General features: G+C 37.4%; 1 protein-coding gene across 5 annotated transcripts in view; it reads right to left on the reverse strand.

The window, feature by feature from the left end:
* Window positions 1-4,013: 4,013 nt before the first annotated feature.
* The window catches only part of cenpa (histone H3-like centromeric protein A), a 118,944-nt gene continuing 106,378 nt past the window's right edge, over window positions 4,014-16,579 (reverse strand). For 2 of the 5 annotated variants that reach the window (XM_081375829.1, XM_081375831.1), the window contains exon 5: window positions 4,014-4,442. In XM_081375829.1, the coding sequence (XP_081231955.1) occupies window positions 4,314-4,442 (129 nt within the window). In that variant the 3' untranslated portion in view covers window positions 4,014-4,313. The remainder of the gene's footprint in view (window positions 4,443-16,579) is intronic. The other 3 variants (XM_081375833.1, XM_081375832.1, XM_081375830.1) reach the window with 2 other exon arrangements.

A 16,579-nucleotide genomic window follows, 5' to 3' on the forward strand; every position in this document is an offset into this window, starting at 1 on the left:
CAATGTGAAGATGGATGACAGCTGGACAGCGCAGGCTTTGATACAGGCTGGTGAGACACAGTCTGGGCCTTTGGCTTTCCATATCTTCTGTTTCCTGAAAACTCTGCTTACATCCTCCTCACTGATCTGAGTTGCAGACTGAGAAGCAGTAGGGAGAGGGAGGGTGTGTTGATGGTTATGTGTAGAGACAGTCAGAGTGGGTGTGGGGTGTGAGAGCAGGCTTTTCAAATCTGCTGTAAAATACATTGAGATTGTCAGCTAGTCGTTGATTCTCAACAGTGTTGGGGGATGGTGTCTTGTAGTTGGTGATGGCTTTCAGGCCTTTCCACAGTGATGCAGGGTTGTTAGCTGAAAAAAAAAAAACTGGCTTTTCGGCTTTTCAAAGTAGCTCCTCTTAGCTTCTCTGGTCTCCTTTGTTAGTGTGTATTTAGCCTGTTTGTACAAGGCTCTGTCCCCACTCCTGTAGACATCCTCTTTGGCCTGGCAAAGCTGTTTTAGTTTTGCAGTGAACCATGGCTTATTGTTGTTATATGTTAAATAAGTCCTGGTGGGGACACACGTGTCCTCACAGAAGCTGATGTAGGATGTCACAGTGTCAGTGAGCTCATCCAGATCAGTGGCTGCAGCCTCAAAAACACTCCAATCAGTGCAGTCAAAACAACCTTGTAATACCTGCTCTTTTTCGCTGGTCCATCTCTTTTACAGTTCTTACAACAGGCTTAGCAGATTTAAGTTTCTGCTTGTAGGCTGGGAGAAGATGAACCAAACAGTGATCAGAGAGTCCCAAAGCTGCTCTGGGGACAGAGTGGTAGGCTGCGTCCATTAAAGCAGTGTAGCATTGGTCCAGTATGTTACTGTCCCTGGTGGGGCAGGCGATGTGCTGTCTGAATTTAGGCAGTTTGCGGGTGAGATTATCTTTATTAAAATCACAGAGAAGGATAGTGAAAGGGTCCGGGTAACATTGCTCCGACTGTGTGATCTGATCAGCCAACTGTTGCAAAGCCACGCTCACACACACATCAGGAGGAATGTGCACACTCACCAGAATAAATGAGGAAAAGTCCCGCGGCGAATAAAAAGGCTTACAGTTAATGAAGAGAGCTTCCAAATTAGGGCAGCACATCTTTGTCAACACTGTCACGTCTGAAAAACGGCCTTCGTTGATATAAAAGCACAATCGACCACCTCTCGTTTTCCCAGTTAACTCGGCGACGCGATCCACTATGAACAGCTGGAAGCCCGTTAGATGTTTTCACAAGAAGAATAGAAGTTATTAAATAAGCAGCCCTGCTAAACTTTCACAATTAATTGTTTTAGTTAAATTCTACATAATAATTAATAATAGACCATTTAGTAATAGTGCATATTTATTGTAAATGGCAAAGACAAAGGTTAGCCTACTTAAGGGAGTAGTTGCAAGTTGCTGGATAAAGAGAACTATGTGATAAAGATTTATTCACAAATGTGGAGAAGATATGACATGCATAATTACCAAAACTAAACGGGAATTTATATGCATACTGGCAAACACAAATGGGTGCTTTTCAAATGGAAGGCTACATCCTAATGAGCCTGCGTCCTTCCTTCAGAGGCTTAGGCTGGAGTCGTCCTCAACATTAAACGCTAGAATGAGTCTAGTAAGTCCGCATGGCTAATACTAATAAAACTTAATTTTGGAAAAATACTTTGTATTAAAAATCTTTATAGTAACATACTTTCTATAAATGTAATACAGTTAACGACAAACTTCTGTGGTCACTGGGAGACACTTACATTATTGGCAGTTTAGTGCTGATTAATTTAAACCAAAACAAAAGATAACATGTATGATTTCATCTCTGAAAACATTAATTGGTAACACTAACTAATTAACCTTATTGTAATGTATTAGTTAATGTATTAACATGAACTAACCATGAGCATTTGTTACTGTATTTGTTAATCTTTAACGTTAGTTAAAAATACAGCTGTTCATTGTTAGTTCACAGTGCATTAACTAATGTTAACAAGATTTTAATAAAGTATTACGAAATGTTGAAATTAACATTAACAAAGATTAATAAATGCTGTATACATTGTTCATTATTAGTTTATGTTAACTAACGTAGTTAACGAATGTTAACTAATGAACCTTATTGTAAAGTGTTACCCATTAATTTTGTCTTACATTTCATAATGAACTCAGACAAGCTCGGTGCAGACTCGTTTCCATCAGTTCTTTTTGGGAATTGGAATGTGTGCAAAGGATTGTGGGTGATTGAAGGATGCAAGAATACACCTTATGCATCCTTCAAAACAAGATGAATTGAAAGATGCAACATGAAGGCTGCTGTCCTAGGATCCTTCACATTGAGACGTGATGATGTGGCAGCCGAGATATGTAGCCGTTTGAGAAGCACCCACAGTCTGATCCCAAATATGGCCTGCATGCTCATGAAGTCCCAGTGACACCATTTACAACACACCTGTATGAATAAAATCTTGCCAATTTAAAACGTTGTTTTCAAAAAGAAAAACTCAGCTTATCCATAACCCTATCCCCAAACCGAATTAGCTCCACTCATTAGAGGTGGACGTCATTTGGCTCTGCAGTGAGCACCACTTAAGTGAATATTTTACCTGATGTATACAAGGATATTAATTGAAACAAGCCAATTTGGCTTTATTTCTGTGTAACAAGCACAAGACTGAAACGAACACACTTACAGACGGTTTCCAATGACCGGAGCAGTTTCAAAACACCGACTGAACGCAACGGTCTCTGACTCAATGCGTTTGGGAATGATCAGTTGTAAGTATCAAATTACATTTATAATCGGCCTTACATATGTTAAGTGTGTCCCCGGCTTTAGGGGTAAAATTAAGTTCGAAATAAGTGAGCAGCGATATACTGTTAGCGGCTAACCCTTTTTTATGGCTTTCCTTTTTAGGGACGTGTCCTTGCTGAAATTAAGAAAGAACTGCAGATTGTCCCTTTCGTAGCTCAGGGATGACTCACCTTCTAGCTCCATTCAAGATCTCTTGCCCTTCAATTTCAATCGTCTTCCCTTGCTGGACTGGTATTCACTTCCGAATTTTGATGTGCAAAAATTTAGATTGCATTTAGCTCCTTCCCCTAAACACACCAGCCTTAGATTATTCTCTCTGGACTTGTCTTTGAAGAGAAAAAAAACCTTCTACAGTTCTTCCAGGCGAGACTTGCGTCAGGATCTTTTTTAATATGCTGAAACGTAGCTAGCATGCAATTAAATCTGTTGCTAAATGATTTGACATCATCTTCCAATGAGTAAAGTAGAAAATATTGATATTTACTTGCGAATGATCAACTTTTGTCTTTATTTATTTTTTGGAAGGAGAGTGTGGTAATTCCTATTTGGATGCCAAGTCCGATTATGAATGTAATTTGATACTTATGACTGATCATAACCAAACGCACCAAGTAAGAGACAGTTGCATTCAGTTTGTGTTTAAAATCTGCTCCAGTCATTGGAAAGTCTGTAAGTGTGTTCAATTCAGTCTTGGATTATTTCAGCTAGTCGTTAAGCGTGTCCCCGGCGTTAGCAGGGACAGGTAAAGAAAATTGGACATCCAAAGTGATGTGTGATACACTTAAGCCAGTGGTTCCCAACCTTTTGTCTTTGAAGTCCCCCCTCCTTACATATAAGAAGACCTGACCAGTAATTATCAACTTCCAATCAGTGACTGATCATTTGGAGCATTCCAAAAAAATACCTATGAAATGTTTTTTCATATCTATATTTGACCTAAAAGCATACAAGCTCCCGCAATCCACCTGCAAACTTCACATGGCTGTATCTAAGCAGATAAAAGGACTGAAATTAACTGTTGTATAATTAACTTTTGATAATGTGGTACTTAGAAGTGTGAGGATAACAAAGCCCAACTAATTTATGCAACAATTTAGCATGCAGTTAGCCATCCATGATCAAAAACTTAAAGATTTTTTTTTTTCTGATATGGACTGCCCAAAACAGCAGCCAACACAAATATTTGAATAATCAGCAATACAACAAAACATCTATTTATTGACAACAAACATCCTCAGAAAAAGAACAATCTTTGTAACTTTACAACACAGAATAAAATGTTTATATTACAATTCTAAAGAAATGTTTAAAATTAGTTCCTTTGTCACCAATACAATTCCATTTCATACAAACATTTGATTTCTATGGTTGCATATATGCAACAGTTTTAACAACTGATTTGAGGTCTGAAATAAAAGATTACATGATCCCCCCCCCATGTAAGATCCCCCCCCCCCCCAAAAAAAAGAGCGAAAACAGCCAAATTTACATATGTTCAACACCTCTGATTCGCCGGGCAAGCTGTATGTCTCGTGGAAACAATGTCACCCTCTTGGCATGAATAGCACAGAGGTTGGCATCGGAAAACAGACGGACCAAGAATGCTTCTGCAGCCTGAAAGCACATAGAAGAGTAACAATTGAACAACTATAACATACTGATGATTATAATTAAAGAAAAAAACTCCTAGTTTATACTGCTGTGATAAAAAGTGTGTATTGCAGGTGTGACATTAGCTGTGATAGAGTTAATCACAATTGACCCTTTGCAGGGAGCTTGATTGACAGGTGATCTGACCAATCATACTTCGCCATCCGCCATTTTGTCCGACAAAGCAGTCAGGATAGTTAGTAGATTAACATAGGAGGATTTGAACTTGAAAAACGGAGTGTACTGACGCCTTTCCGTGGTTAAAACAACATTCCTTCTTATGTTTGTTCATGTTTATTTGAGGCTATAAATTAACTAGAAGGAAGAGATGATCGGTTCACGAGCAGCTTTAACTGATGCTCTACAGCGATCTGTCACGGCACATTAAAGAGCAACAAAACTGTATTTATTGTTTAAATTTCTTTTAAAAAATGACCAAATTTGAAAGGTGAGACTTTGTTTAATATGTTTAATATCAAACGTAACCGAAAGTAACCTGCTCTGTCCTGTCTGTCAGCATGTTGTCAGTCTCCTCTCTGCGATGTATTTTTCACTGCGTGAGAACGGCGTAGCTTGTCGGACATAACGACAGTAACTAAGGGGGGCGGGTCTTTGCGAACGGTCAATTACACTTGGTATTTACATGCATTTCAAATGTGTCTTCTGTTACTGCATGCTTTTCAGCAATTCTGATTCTGCTTATCGTTTCAGATTCTAAGCGATTCTCAGTTTCGATTCCGATAAGGTAAAAAAAAAAAAAAAAAAAAAACTGTCAAACATTTAGATAACAAATAAAGTATGGGTTTAACCCTGGCATCCTGGCCAAATTTGCCCATTGGCCCCTGTCCATCATGGCCTCCCATATACAATGATTGGCTTCATCACTCTGCCTCCTCTCCACCAATAAGCTGGTGTTGCACATTGGTGGTGGTTGAGGAGATTCCCCCCTTCTATATAAATATAACAAATTATTATTATTGGGAATAACTGTACTTTATTACTTGGGGTTAATGATTGTACATTTTATCTTGTTGTACTTGGATATATTTTATTGGAATAAAATAAAATAAAATAAAATAAAATGAAATATAAAATAAAATAAATTGTTAGTGCAATTTCTATGTCTTAATGACTGATGTGACAGATGTTATATCAGGATGTCACAATGTGTTGCATTATTGACCTGCTCATTCATCATTAAAGAGCATTTTCCACACTTTAGAATAATATTCCTCAAAACAAAACAAAAAAATGGAAGCATTGAAAATATCAAGTTCTGTCATGAATCTCAAGATGGCACAGGCTGATAGGTCCTGCAAGCTATCACAAGCTATCACATCATTCACTGCATGGTGAATGATTGGTCTGATTGGTCTCTGTTGCATCTGCAGCCAATGAGCTTGCTGCTCAACATTTAAATACTTTGCTGTTAGCAAGTCTTGAAGTGCACTAACAGAATTAGGTAAGTGAACAGTCTTTTCAATATTCCAGCATTTATAAGTTCCTCAATTAAGCAAACATACACATGGTACAAAATCATGTTTGATGTTTAAGAAGTTGTACCCCAATAAACAAGTCAAAGATGACACTTTCCAGTTGAAAATGAAATGTAATCATGTATAAAATGTAATCATTATTATCATAATGAATCATATTTATATTGTTGTTTTAGGAAGATTGGTTTACATAAATTTGCGATAAGCTAGATGGTGCTATAGTTTTTCATTGTGAAAGTACACTTTATTATAAAATAAATTATAAAATGCCGGGTAGTCTGGTTGAGGAATGACCACTCCCCGAGAAGACAAAGGACGTTTCAGGATATTACCATTTTAATTCTCTCTAGTGAAATTAACATCACCAATCGAGACGCAAGTCTCACCTCAGTACCATCTTAAATCTCTTTCCCTGGCTAGCATACTGCTCCCAATAAGTGACAAAATAACGCCAACATTCTATTTACATGTTGTGATTTGTATAGTCACAGTGTGTACAAATAACAAGATTACATGAGACACAGCCATCTTCTAACCGTATACATACTGGGAACTATATTCTCAGAAAGCGAAGCACTGCTACTTGGGCAGAGTGATTTGCACCTGAGAAGCCCCGTGGTGAGGAGCAGAAAGTTTGCTCAGAATTGCAAATGGTCCACGTGGAGGAACGCAGTCCTGTAAATGCCCATTACCTCAAAAACAAAGAATCAGAGACTCCAGTATTCCTCTGCTTTTCATCGAGTTTGGAAGACTGTGTTTGTACTGTGCCGTTTACCTTGGATTTACCTCAGAAGAATTAGAAGAACACGATTTGATTATGAGAAAGATTTTTAAGTTAAGACACTCATAATAGTAAGCATGTTATTGTTGGATAAACTTCACATTGTAGCTACTAGTTAAACTGGTGCCAGACTAAAATGTATGTATATATGTATGTGTATGTATATGTATATATAAATATTTATATATATATATATATATATATATATATATATATATATATATATAGACAGAAACATGTTGAAATATGTTCTCTGCACACTCCGCATTTGAAAAGCAAAACTCGCCAAACATTAGGCTTCATGTGTTTACTCCAATTTCATTTCATAACGTCATAACGAATGGAAACTATAGGCTATACGAATATAGGCTATTGTTATTATTTTATGCAGCCCTACACGCAGGGGTTAAAGTGGGCCGGAACGGCCCGGAACTGTGTTCTGGCACCTGAGATAAATAAATAAATAAATTCAAATCAAATAATTCTCATCAAATTCAATGATTCTCATCATTCATCAAATCAAAACGTAATATCACCCCCTGGCCCCGCCTTCACAAACACGCTTCCCGACGTTATGTTCTCAGTCAAGGTTCTCCTGTCTGATTTAAATGCATCTACACATATGATCTACACCGGTTCACGCATGCAGACAAAGTCATTCCTCCCTCCCTCTGAACGCCAGCGATTACTAATGCCTGAAATGCACTCACGGTGGTTTAACTAAAGTCAGTCTTAGATTCGATATTCACTGGACATTTGTTTTCCCTTGTATTATATTTGATTATTTATTATTATATTATATTTATACCTGAGAATGCTTTGACTAGGGCTTGACCCGAATATTCCAATATTCGTTCGGTGGGTTGGTATTCGATTTGAAAATTTGACATTCGAATATTCAGGTTTTTTTTTTGCACACCTGGGATCCCCCGCGAAACGGTTCTCATTCGCGCTTGAATAAGGCCGACGACACACTGGCTGCGTGGCGTGAGCATCTCAGCTGCGTGGCGTGTCTGTTTTTATTTCAGCTCCCATGTTAACAGGTTCGAGTTTGCACACTGCCTGCGTGAGACATGCGTCTCAGGCGCGGCTCGAGCCACGCGGAAAACGCGTGCATGCTAGAAATAGAACCAACGCCTAGTGTTCCAGCAACGGGAGTGTTCTCTGGCTAGAGCGCAGAACAGTGGAGTTTATATGGACAGAAGTGCATGCCTGAGCTTGTGTTTTGGGTTAAGCTGCGTTGCTTTGACATTGTGGAAAATAGAATAATAGAAACAAAATGTATTAGCCTTTTTACCCATTATTATCAATCTAAATTAATCTCGTTTTTAATTTAACTTAATTTCGTTTTTCTTTATTTAAATTTCGTTTTTCTTCATTTAAATTTCGTTTTCTCTTTATTTAAATTTTGTTTTTCTTTAGGCCTATTTAAATTTTGTTTTTCTTTATTTAAATTTCGTTTTTCTTTATTTACATTTCGTTTTTTCTTTATTTAAAATTTGTTTTCTTTATTTAAATCTACCCTTTACTGTGTAAGTAATTTGTTAGTCAGAAAAATATTAGACTACCTTAAAAGTAGGCTATTGCTTAAGTTAACTAGCAAAAATGTTCTATTAAAGACAAGATAGAAAATAAATATTTGTGTGTGCTGTAAAGTGGTTAGAAAAAATGAAATCGGAATCAGTTAAGATCAGTATCGGCAGGTCAAACTCAATGAAAAATCGGAAATCGGAATCGGCCAAGAAAATTGTAATCGGTGCATCTCTACTTTAAATGCTATTGAAGTTAGAAACGTGTGTACCAATGTCTTATGTAACTTTAGAGACGGTCCCTAAATGTGCGAATATCCAGTGTCAGGCGAACTTATGCCAGTATATCACTGGGAAACGCTTAGCGTGAAACTTTGCACGTTAAGTTCATATTCTGGTCCATCTGCTTGCCTGTAGCCTATTAATATAGCCTACATCCCCAATAAGGTGGGAGTTATATCACTGTATTTTGTCCATTGAGTTACTTTGAGTGGCCTGAGACCACAGGGGAATCCTGGAGACTGATGTATTGAGGGAATCCCCAGTTCTGAAGCACAGCACCGCAATATAAAGTTAAGAAAACTAAACAACCAAGAGAAATATATGTGACCCGTCACGGAAACCAGGGACACAAGTCGGCAGCACAGCTTTCGAGCAAAATGAGAAAGAAGCGGGGTTTTTTTTCAAAATTTGTGATTTTCGTTTTTTTTTGCAGAATCTGTTAGTTGAGATCACGAAGAAGCCTCTCCATGTTTGAGATAGCAGTGTTGGTATATTTAAAAGCGTACATTTTGAGGTTGAAATCGGCTTGTTTTTCGGAGATTCTAGCACGCAGTAGGGGCGTGTCATTGTCGGTGTGTATTTCCATACTGAATAAGCCAGCTTTTGTTTCTTTTGTTATTGCCCCCGCCCTCCAAGGGAACAGCGTGGCTACTTAGGCTATTATGCAGCGCTCTGGCCGGCTCTATCTGATTTCAAAATTCAATGAAGATGGACGCCAATAACATTACGATGTCCAGCAATCGATTTAAATAGTAGATTACATGGGGTTTAATTTGTCATTTAATGAGATGTAGCCTAATACGTGTTGTCCGCCTTATTAAGTAATGTGTATCTTAATGGTCTAGTGGTAGAGCTTTCGCCAGCCGTGTCAGAGGGTCTGAGTTCGAACCTGCCCTCGTATAGGTTTTTTTTTTCTCGTAGAGTTTTTTTCTCTCATCAAAACGATTATGTTCATCAGTGGTTGTATATCAAGCAGGGACACGCAAACGTTTGCATTATGTTTCGTGGTTTCACCAGAACGAATAGATAGTATCCGCAACGGATTGAAGCGCGCGTCCGAGTGCAGACAGTGCGGTGTGTGCGCGAGCCACACGAGAAAACACTGTATCCGCGCCACTGATCGCTACGTCAACGAGCACTTTGATCACTTGATTTAAAAAAACACATTTCAGCGCTAGTCTCTTATTTAAAAAACGAACGAAATGAATGCTCTGCCAGTTAACTGGAGATGTTTTATTTATTTGTAGAATTGCATGAGTACACCGAAGAAAATTCCTAGTCTGTGAAACCTTTCATTGACAATGGCAATAAAATCTATTCTGATTCTGATTCATACTTGGATTCATATTCATACTGTATATATACATATATACATATATATATATATATATATATATATATATATATATATATATATATATATATATATATATATATATATATATATATATATATATATATATATATATATATATATATTAGAGGTGGGCATAGATTAATTTTTTTAATCTAGATTAATCTAGATTAATTTTGAAATTAATCTAGATTAATCTAGATTAAAATGGCTCATTTGAATTCTGCCGAAGGCATTCAGAATATGTGTGCTACCCAAATAATGACTATAAAAGTAAGTCTTTGAGAACGGGTTTCTCAAGCCAGGTGGCGCATTAGACCAGGGGCTCATCTCCTGTTTCCAAAATGCATCACAAACTGCTTGAGAAAGCTGTTCTACTCATAGACTGTAAAAAGTTACTACTGTACTGTTACCATCCGTAGGCAACATTAGGTAGGCCTATGTTATTATCAACTACTATAGGCTATCAATTAGGGATGGGCGATATGGCCTAAAATCCATATTGTGATATACATTGCAGCCTCTTGCGATAACGATATTATAATAAAACCATTTCAGAACAGGTTACACAGACCCTGCTAAACGTTTTTTTTTTTTTTTTTTTTTTTTTTAAAGGGTGCATGTAGTTTTGAGAACATATATTGTGCAAAACTAAGTATACAACATCATTTTGCAGATAAATAAAATTTAAGTACACTAGCTGCAGAGACTTAAGTAGGTCTAATGTTTATTATGGCTTGGAGCTTATGAAACCCCAAATTTAAAATTAGAATATTCTAACTTATGTCTTTTCAGTTAAAAAGAAACACAACAACGATTCTTTAAATCGGGCGCAGACAGAGATTATGTTCTACACCACTCAGATATATTGGGAATAATACGCGCGCGCTGGTATTCAGTGATATGTTTCGTTTTGAATTTGAGGTGGTAGAACGGATTAGTCGTGTGTTAACTTACCGAACTGTTACACCACACAGTCTACGTCGGACGGCTTAAATCCGAACCAAGTCCAAATAATGGATGTTGCACCGATCTTTTACACCAGCTTTAACTTTCAGCCGTGTTTACTTAAGATGACGACGAATATGATGCTTTGCAGCCGTGTCTTCCTCGCGGCCGCGGGTAGATTGCGTCATCATAGCTTGTGTAGCTTGAGCCAGCTCCCAACCCAACTTGGAGAATAGATTAACGGCGATATTTTTTTTATCGCGCGATAAGAGTCTCGCGTTAACGCCGATAACGGCCCACCACTAATATATATATATATATATATATATATATATATATATATATATATATATAGCCTATATCACATAGCACATCCTGTTTTTGATTTGAACATTGTCTAGAGTTTATCTTATTTACCTATACAGTTTTATCGGTAGATGCTAAGATGCTATTTATTTATATATTACCTGTTTGCAAACTTTTTCACATTTTCCTGACCTTTTTGCTCCCCCATGTGCTTTACAGCTTTACAGGGGGAGCTTTACAGGGGGTATGGCTTATCTAAATGATATGTAAATGAGCCCTATTGTCACTCCCAGCAGGAGAGAGAGGTGAGAACTTCACAATCTTTAGAGGGGTTTTCTCCCCTTTGAGCTTTTTTGAGTGCCTACCTTCAAATGGCCACAACTTCTCCAAATATTATCAGATTTCCATGTGTTACACATCGTTGGAAAGCTTGGAAACTACACTTTCAGAATCTGTGAATAACTCAAAATGCCCCAGAACCGACTTGTGTCCCTACTTTCCGTGACTGGTCACATATGTCTACTACCTCAGATTTAATGTTTGATCTGTACATCAGCATCGGGGAATAACAATCTCGGTCACGACAGAGAAAGCTGTGCAAAACTTACATGTACAAAAGTAACAGTGAAGACTTAAGAGTAAACACAGCTTTTGTGACTTTATCAGCTTTTCTATATGATAATCATCACAATTCATCGCCCTGATAATAATCACAAATAGCCTACTGCTTGCTCCATTTCTGTACTTCAACGAATGAATGAGTCTCTCACCCGTTGCTCTATAGTTTTCTTCGTCAACAGCCGCTTTGCACCCCCTGTTGGTGAGGCCGACTAACAGCTATGAAGATCACCAATCGGCAATCTACTGATATTCCTGCAGTTCCCAGATGTCAAATGTTGAATATTCTGTCGAATTTGAACCACTGAATTTGTGGAAGCGAATTTGTAAAGCGAAATAAAATGGACTGAAAATTGCCGGTCGAATATTATAGGTTGTATTTTTAAACAGAATGAACATTTTGGAAGTGAAATCTGAAAAGTGAATATGGATTATTGAATTTTTAATAATGAAAACGTGTTAGAAATGTTTTGAATTGAAAAATTCACAGCTTAAATATACAACCATGTTGAATTTCAGCCCATTAAAATGCAAGCAGGGTTAATGCAATGCATATTTTTTCCAAGTAGTGCAATTCAACAAGATTTTTTGTTTCAAAAACATTTGTCATTATTTTACTTCCATAACTTTGTCTTTTGTAGTCTGATTAACAGTAAAAAAAAACAAAAAAACAAAAAAAAAAAACCCAGCAGCAGGTTTATAAGGCTGCTGTCCCTTTGAGACCGAATGTATAGATTCAATATACTGTGCATATGCATTTTATTTGTTTGCGTTCATTAAAATATAACCGACTTTGTTTACCAGGAACGCCAACATGGACGTTTTACATAATTTTGTGTGAATTCATCAGTTCAAACGCAAGACTGGAAAGAGAATTAAATTCAATTCGTGAGCTGTATTTTTTTTGGGTGCGCACTTCGGATGTTTCATTAGGGCCCAAGCCCTGAAAGGGCGAAGGCCCTATTGTTTTCGGTAGGATTATTATTATTATTATTATTAGGGCCCAAGCCCTGAAAGGGCACAGAGCCCTATTGTTTTCGTAAGGATTATTATTATTATTATTAGGGCCCAAGCCCTGAAAGGGCGAAGGCCCTATTGTTTTCGGTAGGATTATTTATTATTATTATTATTATTTAGGGCCCAAGCCCTGAAAGGGCGCAGAGCCCTATTGTTTTCGTTAGGATTATTATTATTAGGGCCCAAGCCCTGAAAGGGCGAAGGCCCTATTGTTTTCGTTAGGATTATTATTATTAGGGCCCAAGCCCTGAAAGGGCGAAGGCCCTATTGTTTTCGTAAGGATTATTAGGGCCCAAGCCCTGAAAGGGCGAAGGCCCTATTGTTTTCGTAAGGATTATTAGGGCCCAAGCCCTGAAAGGGCGAAGGCCCTATTGTTTTCGTAAGGATTATTTATTTATTAGGGCCCAAGCCCTGAAAGGGCGAAGGCCCTATTGTTTCCGTAAGGATTATTTTTTTTCTTTTTCTTTTTCTTAATTTTTTTTTTTTTTGCCTTTTTGCCACTTTTGGGGCCCTTAACATGCTCAAAAACTCTTGAAATTTTGCACACGTCAGAACCTGCGGCCATCAGGGCCGGGCTGAAGCTGGTACCGGGGCGTGGCAGAGGGGCTCGACAGCGCCCCCTGGAATGGGGTCCGAAAACTTGGTCCATAAATCAAACACGCTTGCATGTAATATGAAACTCAGTACACATATAGATCTCATCGGGCCGAACAACTTTCGTGCCCTAAGTTTTACAAAAGCCCAACAGGAAGTCGGTTATTATACGTTGTTTGGAAAACGCATACAATGGAATGTGAAATACTCCTCCAAGGGATTTCATCCGATCGCCACCAAACTCAAGTTAAGGCATTGAGGATGAATTCTTGCGAACAGATTTTTGATATCTCGAACGGTTTGGCTGTGGCGAGGAAACGAATTTATGGCGAATAATGGGACACATGAAGTGTGTTATAACTTCTGCATACATTAACTGATCTTGATGAAACTTTCGCAGTGTGTTTGTTGTAAGAGGCCGATCACATGGATGTGACTATTGTGAGTCAAAGTTATAGCGCCACCAACTGGCAGCAGGAAGTGTGTCACTTTCAAAATGCTTTGAAGTCACCCTCTTAATTTTACCCGATTTGCTTCAAACTTTATGTGTATAATGTAAACACACGGCAGATGTAGACCTGTGAAAGGATTATTGATATCTTAGATAATGTTGCCGTGGCAACGCATCAAATTTTAATATTCTTTTCGGATGCGTTTGAGACTCTTAACATGCTTGAAATTGGATGAAACTCGACAGACACATAACACTTATTAGCCAGTAGACATGTAAAAAGTTTCAGAAACGGGCGTGGCAGGGGGGCTCAACAGCGCCCTATTAAACAGGGTCTGAAAACTTGGTCCATATATCAAACACGCTTGCATGAATTAATATGAAACTCGGTACACATATAGATTTCATGGGGCCGAACAACTTTCCCTCTGTCAAGTTTCACGTCAGCCCAACAGGAAGTCGGCTATTATGGGTTGTTTGGAAAACGCTTGCTGTGGAATGTGATGTACTCCTAGAGAATTAATTCAATCACCTCCAAACTCAGTCAGCATGAAGTCAAGACATTGAGGATGCTAAATTGCGGACGGATTTTTGATATCTCGAACGGTTTGGCCGTGGCGAGGAAACAAATTTATGGCGAGAAAAGAGAGAGACGAAGTGTTATAACTTCTGCATACATTAACTGATCTTGATGAAACTTTAGCAGAGTGTTCGTGGTAAGAGGCCGATCAGATGGATGTAACTATTGTGAGTCAAAGTTATAGCGCCACCAACTGGCAGCAGGAAGTCTGTCACTTTCAACATGCTTTTGACAAAAGTGGGGGGGTTAGTTTTAACTACAGTAAAAAAAACTCAGTTCATATATTGATCTCATCGACCCAGACAACTTTCTAATTTAAAGTCATTAGCTCTTACCATCAGGAAGTCAGATATTTTGGTCTGAATGTGGATTTTTTTGCAAAATCAGCCTCTGAATTTTTAGCCACTTTTATCTAAGTGGTTTATTTTATTCCCACCAAACTTTTTCAACATGATAAAAATATATTAATTATGCTAAATTGTGAACGGATAATAAATATCTCAAACGGTTTTGCTATGGCGAGGGATTAAAGTAATGTCAAAAAAGGAAACACTAAAAACGTCATATATTCTAAAAATGTAATTATACACCATTTATTACTATATAAAAGTATACAAATATCAGAACTTAACTCATTTTATTATTTTTTTTCAATTTAAGAATGAAGTTTAAGTTTAAAAACTGCCAGAATGGTTGTTTAGTCTAAACAATAAATAAATAAAGTCAAACATAGTGCTATACTGCCATCTTGTGTTCAAAATCAGGTAGGCCTATTATATCTATATAAAAATATACTAGGTATGTGACGGTGAGAATATTTTACCACCGGTTAACTGACGTGTGACACCGCTGGGGGCTTTTTAATCGCTAACTTAAAAACGAAAGTAAAATATGTTCGTCCGCACGGACATTGATAATGGTGCGGAGCAGAGCGAGCGTTTTCAATAAATTCCTATGGAAGGAGGAATGACCTAAAAAACGTTGACTCTGTTCTGCTCGTTCCTCGCTGAGGACGCGCACCATTATGAATGCCCGTGCAGCCATGAGCATTTTAGTTTCATTTTCGGGGGCGGACTGCTTGAATGTATTTTAAAAAAGCACAATGTTGTGTTTTATTGCTACTGTACAAAAATATAAGTTAACACTTTGCAGTTTGAATGATGTTCTGAACAAAATGACAGAGTATGTTTTTATGTGCCCCCCCCCCCAAACACACACACACACACATTCCAGCATTGCAATCTTGACATTGCAGCCTGTTCATTATAGCCTTAATAAAATATATTAATAAAATAGTCAACCTAACATATAAAATTTACAATGCTCTGTTTAAATAGTCAGTACTACAATTCGTACCATTCAATTCGTAAGCACCGCTCCACTGTGATGTTTCCAAGCACATTTTTGCGCGTGTGAATAGGATGATTTTTTCCGTCGATATTGGAAAGTGAGTGAAGTACAAAGCCTATGATAAAGGATAGTTTAGCATCCAAATACATCACAAATGTTGAAACATTTTGTGTGAGCCCAACACTGCTTACTTTCGTTTTCATTTTTATTTTTATTTTATTTAGTTTCAGCTTGTTTATAGTTCTTTTTTTATTCTTGTTCCGTTCTCAACATCGTTGAATTTAAAGAATTTGTTGTAGAATATTTTGACTGTATCATAAAATCAGATCAATTCACTCGTTTTAGTGATTCCCAAGTTATTTTTTCATTTAAGTTTTTTCATTGTTTTAATCAGGTCAGGCAAGTAAAATTATCTGTGTCTTGTCCCTTACATTTTTATATAATATATATACACTACTGTTCAAAAGTTTGGGGTCAGTAAGATTTTTAATGTTTTTAAGCAAAGTTTCTTCTGCTCACCAAGGCTGCATTTATTTGATTAAAAATACAAACAAAAACAGTAATATTGTAAAATAGTATTCCAATTTAAAACAGCTGCTTTCTATTTTAATATATTTTAAACTGTTATTTATTCCTGTGATCAAAGCTGAGTTTTCAGCATCATTACTCCAGTCGTCACTGTCACATTATCCTTCAGAAATTATTCTAATATGATGATTGATGCTCAAGAAACATTCATGATTATTTTAAATGTCGAAAACAGTTGTGTACAGTCTTTGATGAATAGAAAGTTCA

This window comes from Scardinius erythrophthalmus (assembly GCF_964197995.2).
Source record: "Scardinius erythrophthalmus genome assembly, chromosome: 10".
Taxonomy (NCBI): Eukaryota; Metazoa; Chordata; class Actinopteri; order Cypriniformes; family Leuciscidae; genus Scardinius; species Scardinius erythrophthalmus.